General features: G+C 30.6%; 6 protein-coding genes across 10 annotated transcripts in view; 2 read left to right on the top strand and 4 right to left on the bottom strand.

Moving 5' to 3' along the window:
* The first annotated feature begins 48 nt into the window (after window positions 1-48).
* On the top strand, window positions 49-3,902 carry LOC127071678 (A disintegrin and metalloproteinase with thrombospondin motifs 2-like). Its single transcript, XM_051011221.1, has 4 exons — window positions 49-912; window positions 1,023-1,235; window positions 1,383-2,167; window positions 2,343-3,902. The coding sequence occupies exons 1-4, from the start codon at window positions 796-798 to the stop codon at window positions 3,490-3,492; spliced, it is 2,265 nt and encodes a 754-aa protein (XP_050867178.1). The 5' UTR covers window positions 49-795; the 3' UTR covers window positions 3,493-3,902.
* LOC127071675 (dnaJ protein homolog 1-like) lies at window positions 3,645-7,050 on the bottom strand. 2 transcript variants are annotated; one of them, XM_051011216.1, is made up of 3 exons: window positions 6,876-7,050; window positions 6,770-6,800; window positions 3,645-5,881 (listed from the first exon to the last, which is right to left on the bottom strand). In XM_051011216.1, exon 3 carries the CDS (start codon window positions 5,869-5,871, stop codon window positions 4,807-4,809), a length of 1,065 nt encoding a protein of 354 aa, XP_050867173.1. In that variant the 5' UTR covers window positions 5,872-5,881; window positions 6,770-6,800; window positions 6,876-7,050; the 3' UTR covers window positions 3,645-4,806. The 2 variants fall into 2 exon arrangements, with proteins under 2 accessions (XP_050867173.1, XP_050867172.1); XM_051011215.1 differs by lacking the exon at window positions 6,770-6,800 and having other exon boundaries at window positions 6,876-7,049.
* Window positions 7,051-7,623: 573 nt separating this feature from the next.
* Window positions 7,624-10,965, bottom strand: LOC127071671 (cysteine-rich protein 2-binding protein). Of its 3 annotated transcripts, none has more exons than XM_051011210.1 (8): window positions 10,795-10,965; window positions 10,296-10,718; window positions 10,026-10,174; window positions 9,607-9,834; window positions 9,226-9,546; window positions 8,540-9,061; window positions 8,352-8,437; window positions 7,624-7,650 (listed from the first exon to the last, which is right to left on the bottom strand). In XM_051011210.1, exons 1-8 carry the CDS (start codon window positions 10,803-10,805, stop codon window positions 7,639-7,641), a joined length of 1,752 nt encoding a protein of 583 aa, XP_050867167.1. In that variant the 5' UTR covers window positions 10,806-10,965; the 3' UTR covers window positions 7,624-7,638. The 3 variants fall into 3 exon arrangements, with proteins under 3 accessions (XP_050867167.1, XP_050867168.1, XP_050867166.1); XM_051011211.1 differs by lacking the exon at window positions 7,624-7,650 and adding an exon at window positions 7,914-8,053; XM_051011209.1 differs by lacking the exon at window positions 7,624-7,650 and having other exon boundaries at window positions 7,930-8,437.
* A 194-nt stretch (window positions 10,966-11,159) lies between these two features.
* Window positions 11,160-15,897, top strand: LOC127071669 (cilia- and flagella-associated protein 57). The gene is made up of 4 exons (XM_051011207.1): window positions 11,160-11,483; window positions 11,559-13,068; window positions 13,157-13,330; window positions 13,403-15,897. The coding sequence occupies exons 1-4, from the start codon at window positions 11,284-11,286 to the stop codon at window positions 15,149-15,151; spliced, it is 3,633 nt and encodes a 1,210-aa protein (XP_050867164.1). The 5' UTR covers window positions 11,160-11,283; the 3' UTR covers window positions 15,152-15,897.
* LOC127071676 (very-long-chain enoyl-CoA reductase) lies at window positions 15,370-17,152 on the bottom strand. Its single transcript, XM_051011217.1, has 5 exons — window positions 16,997-17,152; window positions 16,880-16,927; window positions 16,262-16,572; window positions 15,738-16,147; window positions 15,370-15,639 (listed from the first exon to the last, which is right to left on the bottom strand). Exons 1-5 carry the CDS (start codon window positions 17,000-17,002, stop codon window positions 15,512-15,514), a joined length of 903 nt encoding a protein of 300 aa, XP_050867174.1. The 5' UTR covers window positions 17,003-17,152; the 3' UTR covers window positions 15,370-15,511.
* Window positions 17,153-18,419: 1,267 nt separating this feature from the next.
* The window catches only part of LOC127071603 (mediator of RNA polymerase II transcription subunit 20), an 88,099-nt gene continuing 87,423 nt past the window's right edge, over window positions 18,420-19,095 (bottom strand). For both annotated transcript variants that reach the window (XM_051011076.1, XM_051011075.1), the window contains exons 4-5: window positions 18,817-18,927; window positions 18,420-18,698 (exon numbers count right to left, since the gene is read on the bottom strand). In XM_051011076.1, coding sequence (XP_050867033.1) covers window positions 18,606-18,698; window positions 18,817-18,927 — 204 coding nt within the window. In that variant the 3' untranslated portion in view covers window positions 18,420-18,605. The remainder of the gene's footprint in view (window positions 18,699-18,816; window positions 18,928-19,095) is intronic.

Below are 19,095 nucleotides of genomic sequence, written 5' to 3'. Positions count from 1 at the left end.
AAGTTCAGTTTGCAATAATGATAATAAATTAATAATATTCAAGCTTTCTAACGTCATATTAACAATGTATATTATACATATTGATAAAATGTAAGTACTAAATCTAATTTAAGGTACTGTATCATATCAAGAATGATAAACGGAATGCGAGTGTACAAAGAAGTATGTGTGAAGGGTATATATTCACAATCACAATAATTTAGAATAGAAAAAAGAATTTAATAATGTGAAGTAATTATACGACACATCCTTTTTACAAAAGATTGGAATTCTTTATTAATATAAATTTACTGAATGAGTGGATGGTGTCAATGAGTACAATAATTTCGTTAAATAATTACAGATGTGAAAAATACTGTAAATTTAATGCAACAAAGTACAAAAGCTCTACCTGAAGAAATTATACTTATTATAACATCCGTTTTGTACACATTGATTATTAAACATAGGGTAAAATATATTACATTTTTAGTCAAAGAAGTATAAGATAAAAAATCTTTTAAACTTCTGGCCATTCCATATATTGCCCTTATACCATAGCTTTTTTATATACGACGTTATTTTACTTACGTTTAACATATTTTTAAAATGCGTTTATTACTTGACTGTTAGGGGCAATGACATTGTTAGTAGAGGCACCAGCATATATTTTACATTATGTGTACTTCTGCAATGATAATATACTGCGGGCATTACATATCAGACGTATGTTATACAGTATGCGTATACGTATATATGCAGAAGCAGATGGATCTGTTGTGATATTCGTCTTTGGAATGTTTTACAGTATACAATATGATTTTCATATTGAATTTTATATTGATAATTTTCCTGATTCAGATTCATGGAAATAACACACAGGATATAGAAATTGTAATGTTACCATTATGGAACACAGAAAATGTTATCGAGGTATATATGTTCTCTGTAATTTTTTATATGAAATTCATATGTATTTTCTAAAATTGTAAATATGACATCAGAAACAATTTAACTGAAAATTTTTATTGTATTTTTTATAGGTTCCATTAGCTTTCAAAGTCTTTGGACAACTCATCGAATTGAGATTACGTAAAAATACCAAGATAATAGCACCTAAATTTCAAGTTTGGACCCACAACAAAGAAAACATACTGCAGGAGTTACCACATTTGAATGAACCAACCCCTTGTCATTATCTTCATATAGACAGTATTAGTTCAGCAGCTATAAGTCTTTGTCAAGAACATGGTATAGTTAGTATTATTTTGTTACTTTTATTAATACATGATACATACACACAGACACACACAATGTATAATATTATTTCTTAATTTAAAAGACTTATATTTGTAGTAATATGTAATGTTTACAATACGTTTTTCTTTCTTTACTTGATACAGCATGGACTTATCTTTTTGGAAAATAGTACTTTAGAAATTACTCCAATGGGAGATTTAAATCCCTTATCCTTTGATTATCATTTTATCAGAGAACGTTCAGAAGCTTCTTTAAAAGATAGAGAACCACACATCGTAAAAAGAGCTTATGCTTCTCCAATAACACAAGATTATTATATAAGAAAAAACCTCCAGTATGAATACAATTTAAATATATCCAGAACAAATCAGGTACTTGAAAAAATTGAGAGAAGGCAAACAAATGAAGATTTAACAATAGAACTAGCTATTTTCTTTGACGAAGCTGGGTATAACACTTTTTCACCATTTTTTGATAGAGACGATGAAAAAATCCGTGACATGTTATTAGCATATATAAATGGAGTACAAGCCCTTTATCATCAATCTAGTTTGGGAAAACAAATTGATATTTCCCTTGTACGAATGGACATAATGCATAAGCAACCATCCGATTTGCCAAACTTTGGTGGTGAAAGAGGTAGTTTATTAGATTCCTTTTGCAATTATGCAAAACTTCATAATCCTTCAGATGACAAGCATCCAAATCACTGGGATCTTGGACTCTATGTATCTGGATTGGATTTTTATGCTATTGAAAATGGAATAAAAAATACAGCAACAATGGGTTTGGCTACAGTAGGAGGTACATGTATTGATCAGTACTCGTGCGTTATCGCAGAATTAGGAGTTACAAATCGCTTTGGGAAACCATATCCTTCTGCAGGCTTTACTTCGGTTTATATAGCTGCTCATGAAATTGGACATAAGTAAGTGTGTAAAGAATAAATAAAAAGAAAATTAATTTCAATCAAATTTACAATTTTTTGCATTCGTACTTCTATATAAATAAATGTTTAGAAGATAAAGACAAGTTAAATAGATAAGAAAGTTCTTAATTAATTATATAAGATATAATAATTAATATAGATGTTCTATTAAAAGTTTAGGAATGCATCACGATTCTACTGGTAATTCCTGCCCAAGAGATGGCTATATAATGTCACCCAGCAGAGGAGTACAAGGAGAGACGATTTGGTCGGAATGTAGTCGTGAAGTAGTACGAACTCTTGCTCGCAACAAACCATGTCTATTGGATAAATCAACGCTAGAAGAAGACAAATCTCTCGATCATAGACGATTTCTTGATCTTCCTGGTAGAGAATGGAATGCAAAAAAGCAATGCGAGATACTTCTTCGTGACAAAGATGCCACTGTCGCTACGCTACATCAAGCTTGCCAGGCTCTTCAATGTAAAAGTCCTCATAGAAGCGGATATTATTTCGCCGGTCCAGCGCTGGATGGTACAGATTGCGCGCCTGGTAGAGAATGTCGTGCTGGCGACTGTCTTCCGGCTTTCCAAATCGCGCCAGGGCCAGGCGGACTTTTTATACGCGAAGGAGGTTGGAGTGATTGGAAGGTAGGGCCTTGTAGCAGCGGCTGTTTACAGAGGTCGAAAGGAGCTCGACAAAGACATCGTTCTTGCGATAATCCGTTGCCAATTAATACCGAGGCTGGCTGCGAAGGATTGCATTACGACGTACAACTTTGTAAGGACGATAGACTTTGTAAGAAGAAGCGCAAAACTATAACTGAATTCGCTACGATCAGATGTATAGAATTTAGCGAGGTATTACCAGAATTGGATGGAAAAGGTAGAGGGTTGCAAGCTATTCACGAATCCGACAGACCATGGATTGCTTGTGCCATATTTTGTCGTCGTAAAGACATAATGTCTTATTACACACCGCGTATAGAATTAAATGACCTTGGCCTTGATCCGTATTTTCCAGACGGAACATGGTGTCACGAAGAGGGGGGTCAGAATTATTTCTGCCGTCAGCATCATTGCTTGCCAGAGGACTTTCGATTTGCAAAAAAATTTCTGTCCGATCACAAGGATGAAATCGAATTAGGATTAGGATTACAAAATGCCCGTCCGAATGAACCGAAGCCATCGGATCGATTGATAAAATATTTCAGTTTAGGACTCGATGGCTTACCATTATTGACATCTTTACCAGCTAACCTTAACTTACCACCGAACGATGACGAATGGATAGACAAAGATTATATTGACCTTACGAAAGCCTAGATTTAAAATTCAATATACTATTCTACGCGAAAGCGCAAACATAATTAAAGGAAATATTTTATGTTTACTGCTTTGTGAAGTTCTTTTTTGTTTTTAATAATTATGTTTAAATTGTTTATGTTATGTCATATGAAAAAAAATTATACGTGAGCTATACAATAACACATGTATTAATCTGCAATTGTGAAATAAATACAAAACAATATTTCAGATCGAGCACTATATATGAATTTCTATTAGATTTATATACGCATATTCCATAACTGTCTCTCAAAAGCTCGATCGGTGACATCACTCATTGTGTGGTTTATTTTTAGACCTATGTTATTATACCCACCACAATGCGAAAAAATTAATGATGGTTAAAAAAAAAAAATAAAATAAAATAAAAATAAATAAAAAAAAAAAAACCGCGTACTCTATAATTTAGATTGTTCATATCATTTTAGTGTACAAATAATTAGTCAATCGTTAAACTTAAGGAGATGTATTGCATAAGAAAACTGTTTCGCCATTAGAAAGGGTGGTACGTTTTATGAGCAACTCTGCTAAGTATGACAAAAGATTCCACTTATCATATTTTTCATATTATCATATATGTACTAGAATAATGAGATTACAAAGGAGTTATTACAGGTTGATATTGAATCTACCTATTCTATTTTTAACTTATTATACATCTAGTATATTATAATTGAAGCAGAAAGGGTATATAGAAGAATTTTTTACTTGCGTTTGAACACAATGATCGGTGGCTTGTTTTTGACATACTTGTGCAGAATTGCCAATAACACGCACCATCAACGCGAAGTGCACTTCAACGCAATCACGTACGCAGCATACATCTTTCATTCATATAACACGCAAATTACTCATTCATAAAACATACAAACAAATAATTCAGACCAGCAACCGCACAAAATATTGTTATCTTAACGAGTCTCATTCTATAATTGTATAACTTAACATATTCGATCTTAATCAATACTTAGGATTCTTACCATATGCAAAGACAAATAATGTTTCATTTTACAATAGATAATAGACCTTTAACTTTTGACCTAAACCAAACAGCTAAAAAAGCCTAACAAAATTTCAAATAAGACATTTTTTGTGACCGAATCCTGTAAGAAATCACATTTTACTATGCATAAGGTGAAATTAGATTTGTTTCACCTTTAAAACGCCGTTCATTGACTTCACTTTATTATGTACTAGAACGTACATGCATCTATAACTTTATCGGTCAGGACAATCGGAGGATTGGCTCTTAAAATAATGCATATCCTCTTGACTTTTCTCCATTGTGGACATTCAGTTTGGTAGAGTATCATACAAAATGTCCTTAGCACTTTGCGATAATGTGTCTGGGAACTTAATATCGAATGAAACCAGAAGATCACCTTTCTTTGACGGCTCTTTTGGGAATGGTAAACCTTGTCCTTGAATCCTCTTTACAATACTAGGCTTGACAATCTCTCTTGTTAAATTTATACTGATTTTCTCTCCTGTAAGTGTAGGAACTTCTATGATGGTACCACACAAAGCTTGTTTTAAGCTTATTTTACAAGTATATCTGATGTCACTGCCTTCTCTCCTAAAGATTGGATGAGGTTTATCTCTAATAATGAAAACAATATCAGCTGGAACCTTTCCACGACCTTGGTCTCCTTCTTTTTGGAAAGTAATTTTTGTACCAGCCTTCCATCCTGGTTTCACGTTAATTGTAAGGACCTTATCCTCTTTTTTCGTACTCCCATCAGCTTGAACGACTCTTCTACATATCTTCATTTTTTTAGTACATCCACGTAATATTTCTTCCAAACTTATATAAAGATCATGTTCTATAGCCGGATCTTGAGCACGATCTTTACTACCCCCTTTAACTGTTGTAGGTCCAGCAAAATTAAATGAATGAGATCGGAAAGCACTTCCTTGTCCACCTCCTTGACGAGCAGGCCCAATCCCAAAACCAAATGGATCTTCTATATCCATGTCTTCGTCATGAAGATTATAGACACGCGTGGCAGTAGGACCTCCAAATTCAAAGAATGTTTGGAAGGGTGTTGCAGAGCCAAAGAATTGTGCAAAAGTGGCACGTGGATCTCCATGGAAAGTGTACGATGCACTGCCACCACCTCCATCGGCAGATGCTCCACCTTTCAAACCTTCTTCTCCAAACCTATCATACACTTCTCTCTTTTTTGTATCTGAGAGTACTTCATATGCCTCGGCTATTTCTTTAAATTTCTCTTCAGCACCAGCACTTCTGTTCTTATCTGGATGGTATTTTAAAGCTAATTTTCTATAAGCTTTTTTTATTTCATCGTCACTGGCACCTTTTGCTATCCCTAATATTTTATAATAATCTTTCCCCATTTTTATAAACCTGTAACATAAATAAAAAAAATTATAAAATAATAACTGGCTTCAAGTATCTTAAATTTTCTGATAGATTCTTATTCGTAATTATATATACATTTATTATTATTATTATTATTATTATTATTATTATTATTATTATTATTATTTATACTTTACTCGTATAAATAATAACGTTTTCTTATGTCATTATCTTGTTATCATAAGGAATCCATAATAAATTAATCGAATAAAGGAAGAATAAAAGAAAGACGGTCATCTTTCGAGATTCGATTCGTAACCATAAAAGTCTTCTCAGTACGATAAAGTCGTGCTTTATAAAAAACGGAAGCAACGACTGAGCACTTAAATATGTCTTTCGGAATCTATGCGATTCGTCTACCTAAATGGATATTTAATACGACCGCTATATCCTTCTTTAAATTTTTAATTGCTTTTCACTTTGATATATATGTATACGCGCGTGCGCACGTACGTTTCACACGCATACAAACACGAATAATCTGGAAAGTAAGTACTTTGCCAAGATATTCTATGCAAGAGACAAGTAGCAATGAAATTATATCAGATGATTTTGTGTACCTTCTTATATACCTATAGTTTGATCATGTATGCAAATTTTAGTTGGGGAATTATAAAATGTTCATTTAACTAATACACACACATACACGTATGTATATATATATATACACGCGCGCGCGCGCGTTGCGACGCACGCACACACCCACCCACGTACATATCACAGATAGCTATTTCTGGCAATGATGAACACGTATTCGCGACGAATTCATTTCTTCGAGCATGCTACGATTTCATGCGATGCAAAAATAAATCCAATCTTATCTCGTGGCGAGCGTAAAATTTGTTCTCATGTATAATAAATAGAATAACATACGGTGTAAAACTCCTTCCTTTGTATATCACGTCTTTCTCGTTCGTGCGTAAAAAAAGATGACGAAGATTAATACGAGATAAAAAATATCTTTAGATTCGAGACTTACCTTCGGAATTAGGTATATTTTTCGTCCAATAGAACGATCGCTCTTTTAATCGTCACAAATTTCACTTGATTCGCTTTTCGTTTAAGATTTGTAGAATATTCGATTATACGTTAATCTGTCAGACAGATCGAAGCAACCTTCAGCTTCTCTCGTCACGTACTAAAGTGTCGCGTAAGCTGCGCAGCCCATATATACAAAATTTGCTTCTACGAGTTTCCGGAACTTTCGAGAATGGCTCGACGCCAGTTCCGTGGCGCTCGCTTACCTAACGACGTCATTCGCTTTCTCGCGACCTCGATAGATCGAATGACGACTATCTTTTTAGCGGGCTTTTTCAATTCCTTCGTGAACAATACATTCTCTGTATTTGGAGATATAAGAGAATGCTTCGATCAAATTACTTGCTATTTCTTTAAAAAGTTTTCTTCTCATATAAAAAATTACAATTGTTCATACTGAGCTCAGATATTTGAAATTATAATTTTTCTTCATGTTCATATGTATGAATAGTTTGAAGAGAACGTAAATTTCATTACATTATATATGTAATATCGATCGTACTGTTTAGAACCGGTCTCTCTTCTTTCATATCTCATTTTTCACTTCTCATCTTTCATTTGATTCCTCTTTGACGCACCAATCCCAAAGTTCTGTCGTACGAAGCAGGCGCTGTAATGATCGATCGGTTTCACTTTCCTTTAGTTTAGCGGCCAATTCAGACAATTGGGCACGTACACATTAATATGAATGTATGTGTATGTGTCTATTTTTTTTCCTATAAATATACTCTTTTAAAAATTCTTCTTTTAATTTTTTCGTTAATATATCAAATAATTTTTAAACGTTTGTTCTTGATATTACTTTTATGTGGATATTTTAATTTACAATAAAAAATGACTGTGGTAAAACTGTACATGTATTATTAAATATTATCGATTATTAAATACATTATCGATTTGAATTTAATTTTTATTGCATTTTTATCAATGGGCACTTAAATTTAACTTCATGTTAAAGTTTGAAGAGTATTCGTTCAAAAAATAAAATCTTGTAAAGGCTAATAAAAATTAATCTTGAGTTGTGTAATGAAAAAACATCTTTTTATTCACTTCATAGTATAAAAAAGCGTAGTTTGATCAGATTCTCCTGTTACAGTTGTTTAATATTTACTATCAAAGCTAAAATCAATATAATTAGATTAATAAATTATCTACTTAATCGTAAAAATAGTGCATGTCTACATTCTCGTGAATTCGGTGGCATGTATTTATCATAAAAGTCTTGAATAAATTCTTCAACTTTGAAACCAAATTTTTGGTATAAGATCAAAGCAGGATTGGTAGCAGATACGTGTAATGTTACATCTTTTCCCATACAAGTTTGAATAAGATGATATAACATAAATGTACCAATACCTGATTTTCGCCATTCAGGTCGCGTTAAAAAAAAAGATATATAAGCCTCGTTATAACTTACATCAGGTACAAGTATTGCAAATCCAATTACTAACTTTTTGTATAGAACAACACAGCTGAAGTCGGGATATTGTAAACATTCTGTCACTAAAACAGGAAATTTATAAGATTACACATAAGTATAGTTAAAATAATGAATTTATATAAAAAAGAAAAGTTTATAATATAGAAATATAAAAACATGCTTACAATCAATACCAGGCCAAAAGAATTGATTACAGAGACTGTTGATCGCTGGAATGTGTTGTGGTCTAATATAAGAATAATCAATTGGTGCCCTTGGTAGCGGTTTCCAAGATGAGTTATTTCTATTAACTTTAGCACAAAGTTCTTCCATCACAGTTAACCATAGTGGTCGACTAGAAGTATCTCTTCTTATAAATGGCTTTAAAAGTCTATTCGTATATGGACTAACAACAGATGTTGGTTCATTATAGCCTTGTAATCTTTGTTCAAAAACATATCCTATGTCATCTCCAAAAAATCTGTCTAGAACTCTATCGCATTCTTTGAAATGTCTCTTAGATACTTCTTTAGATCCAAAATGATCGATATCCAATAAAGGCAAACCATATTCTCTTTTCAATTTTCTAACAACTAATTTTCTGTATAGACGTCTTGCAGAAGGAGAAGCAGAATATAGATAACGTTTATTAACTCTTTGTAAGAGATATGCTTCTTCTTGATGCGTCATAAGAGGTATCTTCTCATCTAACAAACAATATTAATTAAGCAATGTAAAATAATTTCTAGAATATATTAAAAAATGTTCTAGCCATTTAAAACATTATTTATTAACGTTATTCATAACAATAAGTTAAGTACATAATAATGAAATCTCTAGGATTATTTATAGTAGTTAAATAGTCACTTACTATTAACAATTGACTTTTGCCAAGGCCACTTATCTCTTTTTGTAGCTTGGAATAATGAAGCTGGAGGTGGTTGTTCTTGAGCAAGACTATCATTGCTTTCTTCTGCATATTGGTCTTCTTCTCTTTTAATTTTATTATCAGTGGTATCATGTATTGACTCTTCCGTTGTCTCTGTATTGTTAGACCATTCAGATGTAAAATTATCAAATAGTCGAGGAAAATTAAAATTAGAATTTTGATATTGACAATCTGCTAATAGCTCTGATAAAGAAAGAGTGTCCTGCTGATCACGTAGTACTAAATCATCTTCCATATCCATGTCTGAAATATTTAAAAGTTATATAATTTCATTTTAGTTATTTTTGTTAAATTCCTATATACCATTTAATTCATCTTCCTCCAATAAGAGATCGGATAATGTTTCTGTTGGTTGTACATAAGCTTGTGAATACATCGATGGTCCCTGAGTTTTTACTGATTCTGTTCCATAATTGCTATCTTCTCCTACTGAAATACTTGATTCGGATGGCGTTGGACTAATATACGATTTAACTGATAACTTTTGTTGATTACCATTTTGTTTTTTACGATCCATTATCATCTTTCCATCTGATATAAAATAAATGATATAATAAAATATAGAAATTCAATATGTATTTTACAAAAGTTATGTAAAAGGTCTACCAAAATGTTCTGTTTAATATTCTATCCAAAATGTTTTGAGCAAATAATTCTTTTATTTAAAAATAGACAGAAATTTTTGGTAGATCTAATATATAATTTTTAATAATCAATAATACTTTTAGCAATCAGAACTTCTGGCGGATCATTATCTATTAGTCTCCACCAACCAGATTCTCCTAATTCAATTGTTCCTGATTTGAAAAAGATTCCACTATAATGTGACAATGTACCGGAAATTGTACCAATCCAATTCTTTTTTCTTTTGCTAAATAAATCAGATTAGCTACGATAAATAAATAAATTATATAAAATAAATAAATTAGATTAGATATGATAATTAAACTAATCATAGAATGACGAGATTAAGAATAAATTAAGTTACCTACACAGTTTTCTTAAATAAATGATCCCAATTACGATCTACAAAAGTACTAATATCTGACTTCCAATGGAAGTATCCTCTTTTACTTATTCCACTGGATTTTTCTCTTAAGTTGTACAAAGTTAATACAATTACATTAAGCCATGGCATTCGATCTCTTATAACTGTTTCTTCGCCTAATGGACTACAGTCAACGCAATGTAATTCAAAAAAGACATCTCCGACAAAAGACACTGGAACACTTCCTCTTTGAAGGCACTCAATATGAATTTTTCCAGCGCAATCACCATTGCAACGTAAAGCTGGTTTAGTATAAGGATTACACTGATTACCACATTTTTTACAAAGATCTATATCTGGTATAATTTCATTAACATTATTGTCTTGTTTCTCATTAATTCCTTCTTCCTCCGATACTGTCGCCATTCTATTAAAAATAAATATTTTAACATAGTTGATTATTTTAGGTTATACTTTTAAAGATTAAGTACACAATTACTCACGTGGATATCATTTATATAAAATGAAAAAATAATGAAAGAAATTGATATTTATAACACTAATTTATTTATATAAAAATCGTAAAGATTGTCACGAGTAATACGATAAACATACACTGGCATAAATGTAAATGCAATTTCTGATTTCCTATAACCACGTGTGCACGAATTTCGTATGTAAGAAGCCATTTTCTTTTTGTAAAGATATTCATTTTAGATTAATTATTACAAATACGTATATTAGTAAAATTCGATTATACAGAATAGATAAATATTAAAAGATAAAATAATTATATATTATTTATATCATATTATCGATTTATATTATCAATAATGCTGTACAATATTCGTAATGTTATATATATATATATATATATATATAAAACAAAATATCTCGTTGCTAGGATAATGTAAATAATAAATTCAACTTCAGATATTATTGCGACGATTGATAAAGTAGTCGAAATTTCGTTTGTAAATTTTGACAGCGAAATGGCTGCATCATTACAGTGTAAAGTTATATATGGCTTAAAAACAGATATTATTGGAAATGCTCATTACATTACAGATTCTGAGATTTTATATCCCGTAGGAAATGCATTATCAATACATAATATTTTTCAGCAACAACAAAAATTGATACATTTACCTGCTAAACTTCAAATAAATATTATTTCTGTTGCACCTAATAAGTAAGTAGTAGGAAAAATGCATTTTTGATATACATCATGCTTGTAGCAATTAAATTACCAATAATTTTAATTAAGGAGATATGCTGCTTTATGTGAGACTGGTGAGAAACCTACTATATATATTTATGACCTTCAATCCTTAAGAAGAAGAAAATCTTTAGGAATACCATATGAGGCACACAATGCAATTAAATTTAATTGTATTGATTTTACCTTTGATAATAAATATGTAGTAGCTGTAACAGGAGAACCTGATCAAACTATGCTTTTTTATAACTGGGAAAGAGGCAAAGTAGAGTCTAGCTTAAAAGTAGGTAATCCACAGGATACATCTGCCATTGTTAACTTAATATCCTGCAATCCATCAGACACAGGGGTAATAGCAATTGGTGGGCCACATGTATTCAAATTTTTAACTCTTTCTGATACAGTATGGCGTCCATATGGATTCTCAAAAGCTGAGAATGTATTAATATGCTCTATGACTTGGTTGAATTCAGATAGGCTTTTAGCAGGTACCAAAGATGGTAGAATACTATATATGGAAAATGGTGATTTGAAGAATATTTATCAAATGAGTGAGACTGTATCTATGAATCTAAAAATTCGTGAAGAATATGTTATTCACACTACTGCCTCTCCATTAGCTTTAGAAGATAAAGATAACGATAGATGGGAACATGATATTCTTTCTTTGATATCATTTCCAAAAGGCTTTGCATATGCCTTAGGTCCAGGAACAATTATAGTTTTTGAAAAAGAAGGCTCACATATATATGTAAAGAGAAATATTTATTTAGTTCCTTCGCAAGTGTCTAAAACTGATTCTACAGATTTATATAAAGTTAATACCATAGATATTAATATAAGTTTTGATCATCTATTGGTAACTACAAGATGGTCTCAATTATTTTATATAACGTTATGGGGTCCAGATTTAAATATGGATCCAAAACCAAAAGAAATGAGTGTAATGGGCCAATCATTGCATTACGGACCTATTGGTGATTTGTCTATGTGCGCATGGAAACCAATTTTTATGACCTATGGAGAAATTGACAGAAGCATACGAATATGGAATTTTGAAACTGAAAGCTTAATCATGCTTAAGCAATATGAAGAAGATATTTGTTCAATTGCTTTACATCCAATGGGTTTATTTTGTCTTATTGGATTTATTGACAAACTGCGTTTTATGAGTATATTAATAGATGATTTACTGCCTATATATGGATTTTCAATAAGAAATTGTAAAACTGTAACTTTCTGTCATGGTGGACATTTGTTTGCTGCTGTAAATGGAAATGTTATACAAGTTTATACAACTATCGGATTTTATAATCGTTTCCTATTGAAAGGGCATACAGCAAAAATAAATTGCTTAAAGTGGTCTCAAACAGACAACAAGTTAATGAGCATAGGTGAAGAGGGTGCCATTTATGAATGGGATATGAATAGTGGACAGCGTACTACAGAGATCATTTTAAGAAATATCATATTATATGATATTGTAATTGCTGCCGACCAATCGTTTTTATATTGTATCGCAAATGATAATCGAATTCGTGATATTAGGAATGACACGGTAATAATAATATTTAGAAAAATACAAATCTTCTATAAGAATTTATTTTTTAAGGGGATGCATTTATTGTTATTAAATCTTTACATAGGTTTTATCTGAGTTTACCTTAATGGATAAGACCATATATTATATGGCAATGGGCAAGAATGATACATTTTTATTTGTGACTTGTTTAGGAGGTATTATATCGTCATTGAAATGTCCTCTTCAATCGCCTGTAGAATTTATAGATTTCCATCTTCATTCTAGCGATATTACAAAGGTAAACACTATCCTTACTTTTTATTTATAGATGAAATAAGTTTACACTTATTTCATTCTAATTTTATTCCAGATAGCTCTTTCTTACAATGAACAGTATTTAGTATCTACTGCTAAAGATGGTAGTTTATGTATTTGGAGATTATATTATGCGGATGGAAAAGTAACATTAGATAAAGGACTTATATATACTAATGAAGTATTAATTGGTAAAACGGATTTGGAAGAAAAAATACAAATGATCAGTGATTTGACAGTAAGAATGCGGGAATTGGAAACTGAACATGCATACAGAATAAGACAAATGGAAGGTCAACATAATGATAAAATGCGTGAGTTACATCAGGCATATTGCGCAGCTATCGAAGAATTAAAAGACAAGATAAATAAATTGCAAGAAGATCATACAAACGAATTAAATAATATAAATGTAGAAATAGTGAACATGAAAAATGTTCATGAGAAAGCAATGCAACAAATGGAGATTAGTTACGATGCCAAATTAATTGTGGAATATGATAAGTATCAAGCATTGGAAGAAAAAAATAACATTATGTGCCAACATTATGAAAAATGTTTGGATGATTTAAAGAAAGATAGTGCAGATGTACTGCAGCAAACTATACTTAAATATGAAGCTCTTGTTCATGAAAAAAAAGTACAACTAGTCGAAACTCAAGAGGAAATGGAACATCAAGCGCATACACAAGAATTATTAATGGCGCAAATAGAAGATGATGCCGATAGAGAAATAGTTGATATACGTACAAATTATGAAAATGTTTTGTATGAGGAGAGCCAAATGAATTTAAGGCTGAAAGGAGAAGCTGGAGTATTACGTAATAGATATATGGCCAGTCAAAAGGATATTGAAGAATTGAAAAGACAGGTTCAGCGTGTACAAGGTGAATATGCTCAATTTCAGAAAACTATACAAGAATTGGAAAAAGATGTATTGGATTTAAAAGAAGAGATTAATGAAAGGGATATAACAATTCAAGAAAAGGAGAACCATATACATGAATTGAAACATACTAATCAAGAATTAGAGAAATTCAAATTTGTTTTAAATTATAAAATCCAAGAATTAAAAAATCAGATTGAACCTAGGGATCACGAGATCAGAGATCTTAGGGAGAAAATACATGATATAGAAACAGAATTAGTAAATCTTCATAAGACGAATGTTAGTTTAGAATTGCAATTACATGAATTAAGAGAAAAATTAGCATCAGCACGACGTGAGGTTTATATGGAAGTACAACGGAATAAAAGATGTCAACGTCTATTAAGAAATGTACAAGTAGATTTACTTGATACTGCCGGCCTTATACAAGAACCTCATGCATTAAAAGTTGCGGTAACAAATTTATATCATAAATACAGCTCGGACGATGAATTTTTACGCAGTCGTAAAGCTGATTTAGATGCACAATGTGATTTTATGAAACAAAGAGATCATTTAGAAAGGACACTAGCATCTCTCAAAAAACAAGTCTTTCGCACATCAAGTAGAAATAAAGACCTAGATAAAGCAATAATGGATAATGTTACTCTTATAACAGAATTAAATACTTTACGGGAAGAATTAAAAGTAGCATATAAGCATATAATAGATATGGAAAGTTTATTAGGATTAACAAAGAGAGAAATGAAGCCAATAGAAGCCAGAAAAAAATTGGAAGAAGCTTGCCATGGATATGAACAGTTGCAAACTGAATATAAACTTGAAATGCAGGATTGTCAAAGTTTAATTGTTGCATTAAAAGATGACATAAAAAGACTTTTGGATAAATTGCCATGTGAAATGATAGAAAAATGAAACTATACTAAGTAATATTTAAATCATATAAATTTAAACATTTCTCAATGCGTTATAGATACTAATATATGATATTACTAGTCTCACCCATGAAAGCATAATATCTGAATACAGATAATTTTATTTGAGTTAGTAAATACTGTCTAGGCATTAGATAATTTTATATTTTTTGTTATATGTAAATTGGTATATATTTCAAGGCAAATGAATACCTAGTATAAAGCAAGAAGTGTTTATTTAACAAATAAGATATCAATGATAAAAGAAATACATTTATACATTATTACCTATATCATTGACAAATTTAGTAGAAGTACCCTATTAAAAGTATTTGGAATGTAGATTGCCCATTCAAATATATTAAAGCATAAGTGGGAAAATAGCTTTACGTGTTTTGGGATATTGAGAAAATTCTTTCTTGTATGCTCTATGTTTTCCTAATGCCCACATAGTCATTTGGTAAGCACCAGCCAAGGTAAATAGTCCAGCTATGTATTAATATGAAAATACAGTAACTTATTGGATGTAATATATTCATATATAATTATAATAAATAGCTTGAATAATATTATTATAGTAAGAATACCTGGAAGACATGAAGTCATAATGGTAAAACCAATCCAACTGCCAATTTCATATGTATAATTTGGACAGGAGACAAAATTAAATAGTACTGTCCATGGATTTCCTGTAGCTATAGGAATCTTTCTAATTGTAGTTCCTGGTGGCCTGAGGTTTCTTAATGCTTTGTGAATGAAAAAATTACCCAGTTCGCAGAAAGCAAACATGGCTAAACCGATATAAAAATTTACACGAGTTGATGGTGTATACAATGGGTGATTGATATGATATGCCACATACATTGCAAATAACCAATAATACGAACAATTTTTGAAGAGATTACGTAAAGGCATAGTAGCATGACTAAAACGATGTATAAATAATGTTTCTAATAAACGTTTGGCATAGTGTATGGTCCAACAAACAGCAGCAACGCTAAAATAAGATACCGTTTCTAATATTTTGTTAATGTACTATGATATTAGATCATAATATATATATATAACCTATAAAACTTTTGTCTGTATCTTTATCATATGTAATACTTACTTAACTACATAATGTACTTTTGTATTTTCAATATCACCATAGAATAACCAAGGACGTTGATATAACCAAAGATATACTATTAGAGGTCCTGCATATTCCACTAAAAACACAGTTTTCCATCCAATTTGTGGACCCAAGTCTTTGTAGTATAGTTTAGCACCAAGTCGCAAAGATAAAGATTTTACAGTTTCTGAATCTGCTAGAGCTTTTCCTTTTGCATCTAATCTTAAACTTTGTCTTTGTACATAAGGTGCCTTCTTTAGTTCATATAATTGTTGTTTAATGGCAGCTATTGTAGTGTTTGGATTTACCTTTAAATAAAATACAGGACATATTATTCTCTCAACTTCTTTTATATTCAAGATTTTATGTGACGATATATCTAATAGTATTTCTTTATTATTATTACTATTTACTATAGACGCATACTCATGCACGCATAATACGTTATTATTTTTATAAAAAAATTGACATAACAGATATATATGTAATAGTGTGATATATTAATAAATTAAAACAATTCTCTCTATTGGATTATAATTATTCAGTTTAGTAACAAAAGACTGATTTGCTAAATCATTTTGTTTGTAAAAATTTAGAATTTGTTTTTTAACTTACACTTATAGTAGTAATAGATTTCGATGATTTGGCGGTTACAATTTCTAGCTGGAAAAGAAGAATTCACAAATAAATTTTCACATTAATATTTGGAAAATTTTAGAAAGTGTAGAATACCTCCATTTCTTTAATTCGGTAAAATTATATGTTCCGTCAACTATACTCTTCTCTAGAACGATCACGTTCGACTGACGAGCGTCACTCTATAACACTTTTGTTTAATATCGTGGCGCTGTTTGACCATTATTAGTATATGTGATTTACGACATATTTTTTAATTATCATGTAACGTGTTGATCTCTGTGAAATTCTTTTCGATGTCTTTTTTAGGAGATATTTTATAGATCATTAAAATGAAGAAAATGGTGTAGAGGTTGTTTTTATTATTAATTTATATATTATATAAATATATTTATTGCAGAATATATTATTATTAATTAATGTTATCTCTGAAATCTAAGATTATTTCGAGGAGTACAAATTAGAGAGTTGTTTGATAAATTGTCATTTTTCGCTAGAAAAATTGCATTTGTAAGTCTTAGAACTACTGAAAGAAGAATTTCTTTCTAATTTATACGAATGTTCGCAGGAAGGACCTTTGACTTCTGTAAATGACTTGACTTGCGTAAATAAAGTGAAATCGCATAAATTTTAATTCGATAAATATTCAAGGTGAACAGGTTGTATCATTACTTTCATAATACGATACAACTATGAGTGATTATACATTAATAAAAATTGATATTTTTTTTTTTAGGAGCATTGACTACTGTAATTTTCAATTGTACATTGCTTTTACAAGAATAATTTCAGTATAGATATCTTCTTATTTTTGTACGACAGTATCACAGTCTTTATTATCAAGTATTTACTTGAACTCAACCTAATTTCGAGTCGGTAAAAAATGCTGCTTCATTATTAAGCGTTCACAATTCTTTTCATTTTTTTTTTTTTTATAGATAAATAAAATCTAAAAGAATATTATTATTATTCTATTATTATAATAGTAATGGATTATTTGTATTAAAATATTTTTCATGTTTGCTTTGTTTCTACTTTTTACGTTTATTAATTTAAATTTGCGAATTAAATGCAAAGTGAAAAGAAAAGAAAAGAAAAGACAAGAAAAAATAATATATAAAAACTAATATGTGGTTTAAAAATCTATAATATATTGAAGATTGCGGCTGATTATTTAATGCAACATTCATTTTGACGAAAACATTAATTTTCATTTCATCAGACACGCGGATGTAGTATGGCTTGAATATTTCTACCTGGAGATTTTATCGATCGAAGTAGTTTTCTTATTATGCAAAATTTTATGCGTACTGTGATGAAATTGTAAACTGGCAAACGGAGATTGCTATATGAAATATGAGATAACTATTTTTCTTTTCTTTTCCAATATTGAAACTTATTACATCGATAAGGCAGAGTTCGGAATTATCAACCGTAGATGTTTTACCGATAATAGCATCGATAATATAGGGATAAAAGGATAACTGAATAACTGAATAAATCTATTACTTAACTTAGATAGGATTCGTATATATGTATATTCTTTTATTATTCATACACATATATGAAATAAATAATATCAAATTCGGATTATAATTAAATTAAATTCATATTGGAAGTATAATACGAGTCTATTCTGAAAGAAATCTTACAAAAGAGAATCGTTGAATCTTTTGATTGTTCATCGATCTTCCATTGAAATAACTTAAATCACTCCAGTAGCCTTTCTATATTGTCCAAAATGTTCTAAGTATTGTTGTATCGTATCCATCGGTTGATAAATATCATTCATTCGATTCTGCAAGAAAACAAGTGTCATTTTCATATGTATATTACTTTATCGATAAAAAAAAATTCAAAAAGATTAATACATTCCTTTTAGATAGTTTAAAGAGAAAAGAAGTCATGATATATACTTGCAAGTATTGAGGAGCTTGATTCGATACAGCGGAACCAAGAAATCCTTGCAGGAACTCTCGCAGAAGCTCCCATGCACTTCCCGGAATAACACAGGGCCTGTACTCAACCTACGTGAAGCAAGGAAAAACCGTTAGTATGTATAGATATATGTTAGTAGATATACATACACAACGTGTACTCTCAATGATGTGACACGTAATTGAAAACTTGGGAAGACCGGCAGAACCGTGTCTCGTATAAGGCTATGACATGCATTACGTTATACCGTCTGTATG

This window comes from Vespula vulgaris, chromosome 22 (genome assembly GCF_905475345.1).
Source record: "Vespula vulgaris chromosome 22, iyVesVulg1.1, whole genome shotgun sequence".
Classification (NCBI taxonomy): Eukaryota; Metazoa; Arthropoda; class Insecta; order Hymenoptera; family Vespidae; genus Vespula; species Vespula vulgaris.
Note: the sequence above shows the minus strand (reverse complement) of the source record. Positions and strands in the feature narration are given on the sequence as shown.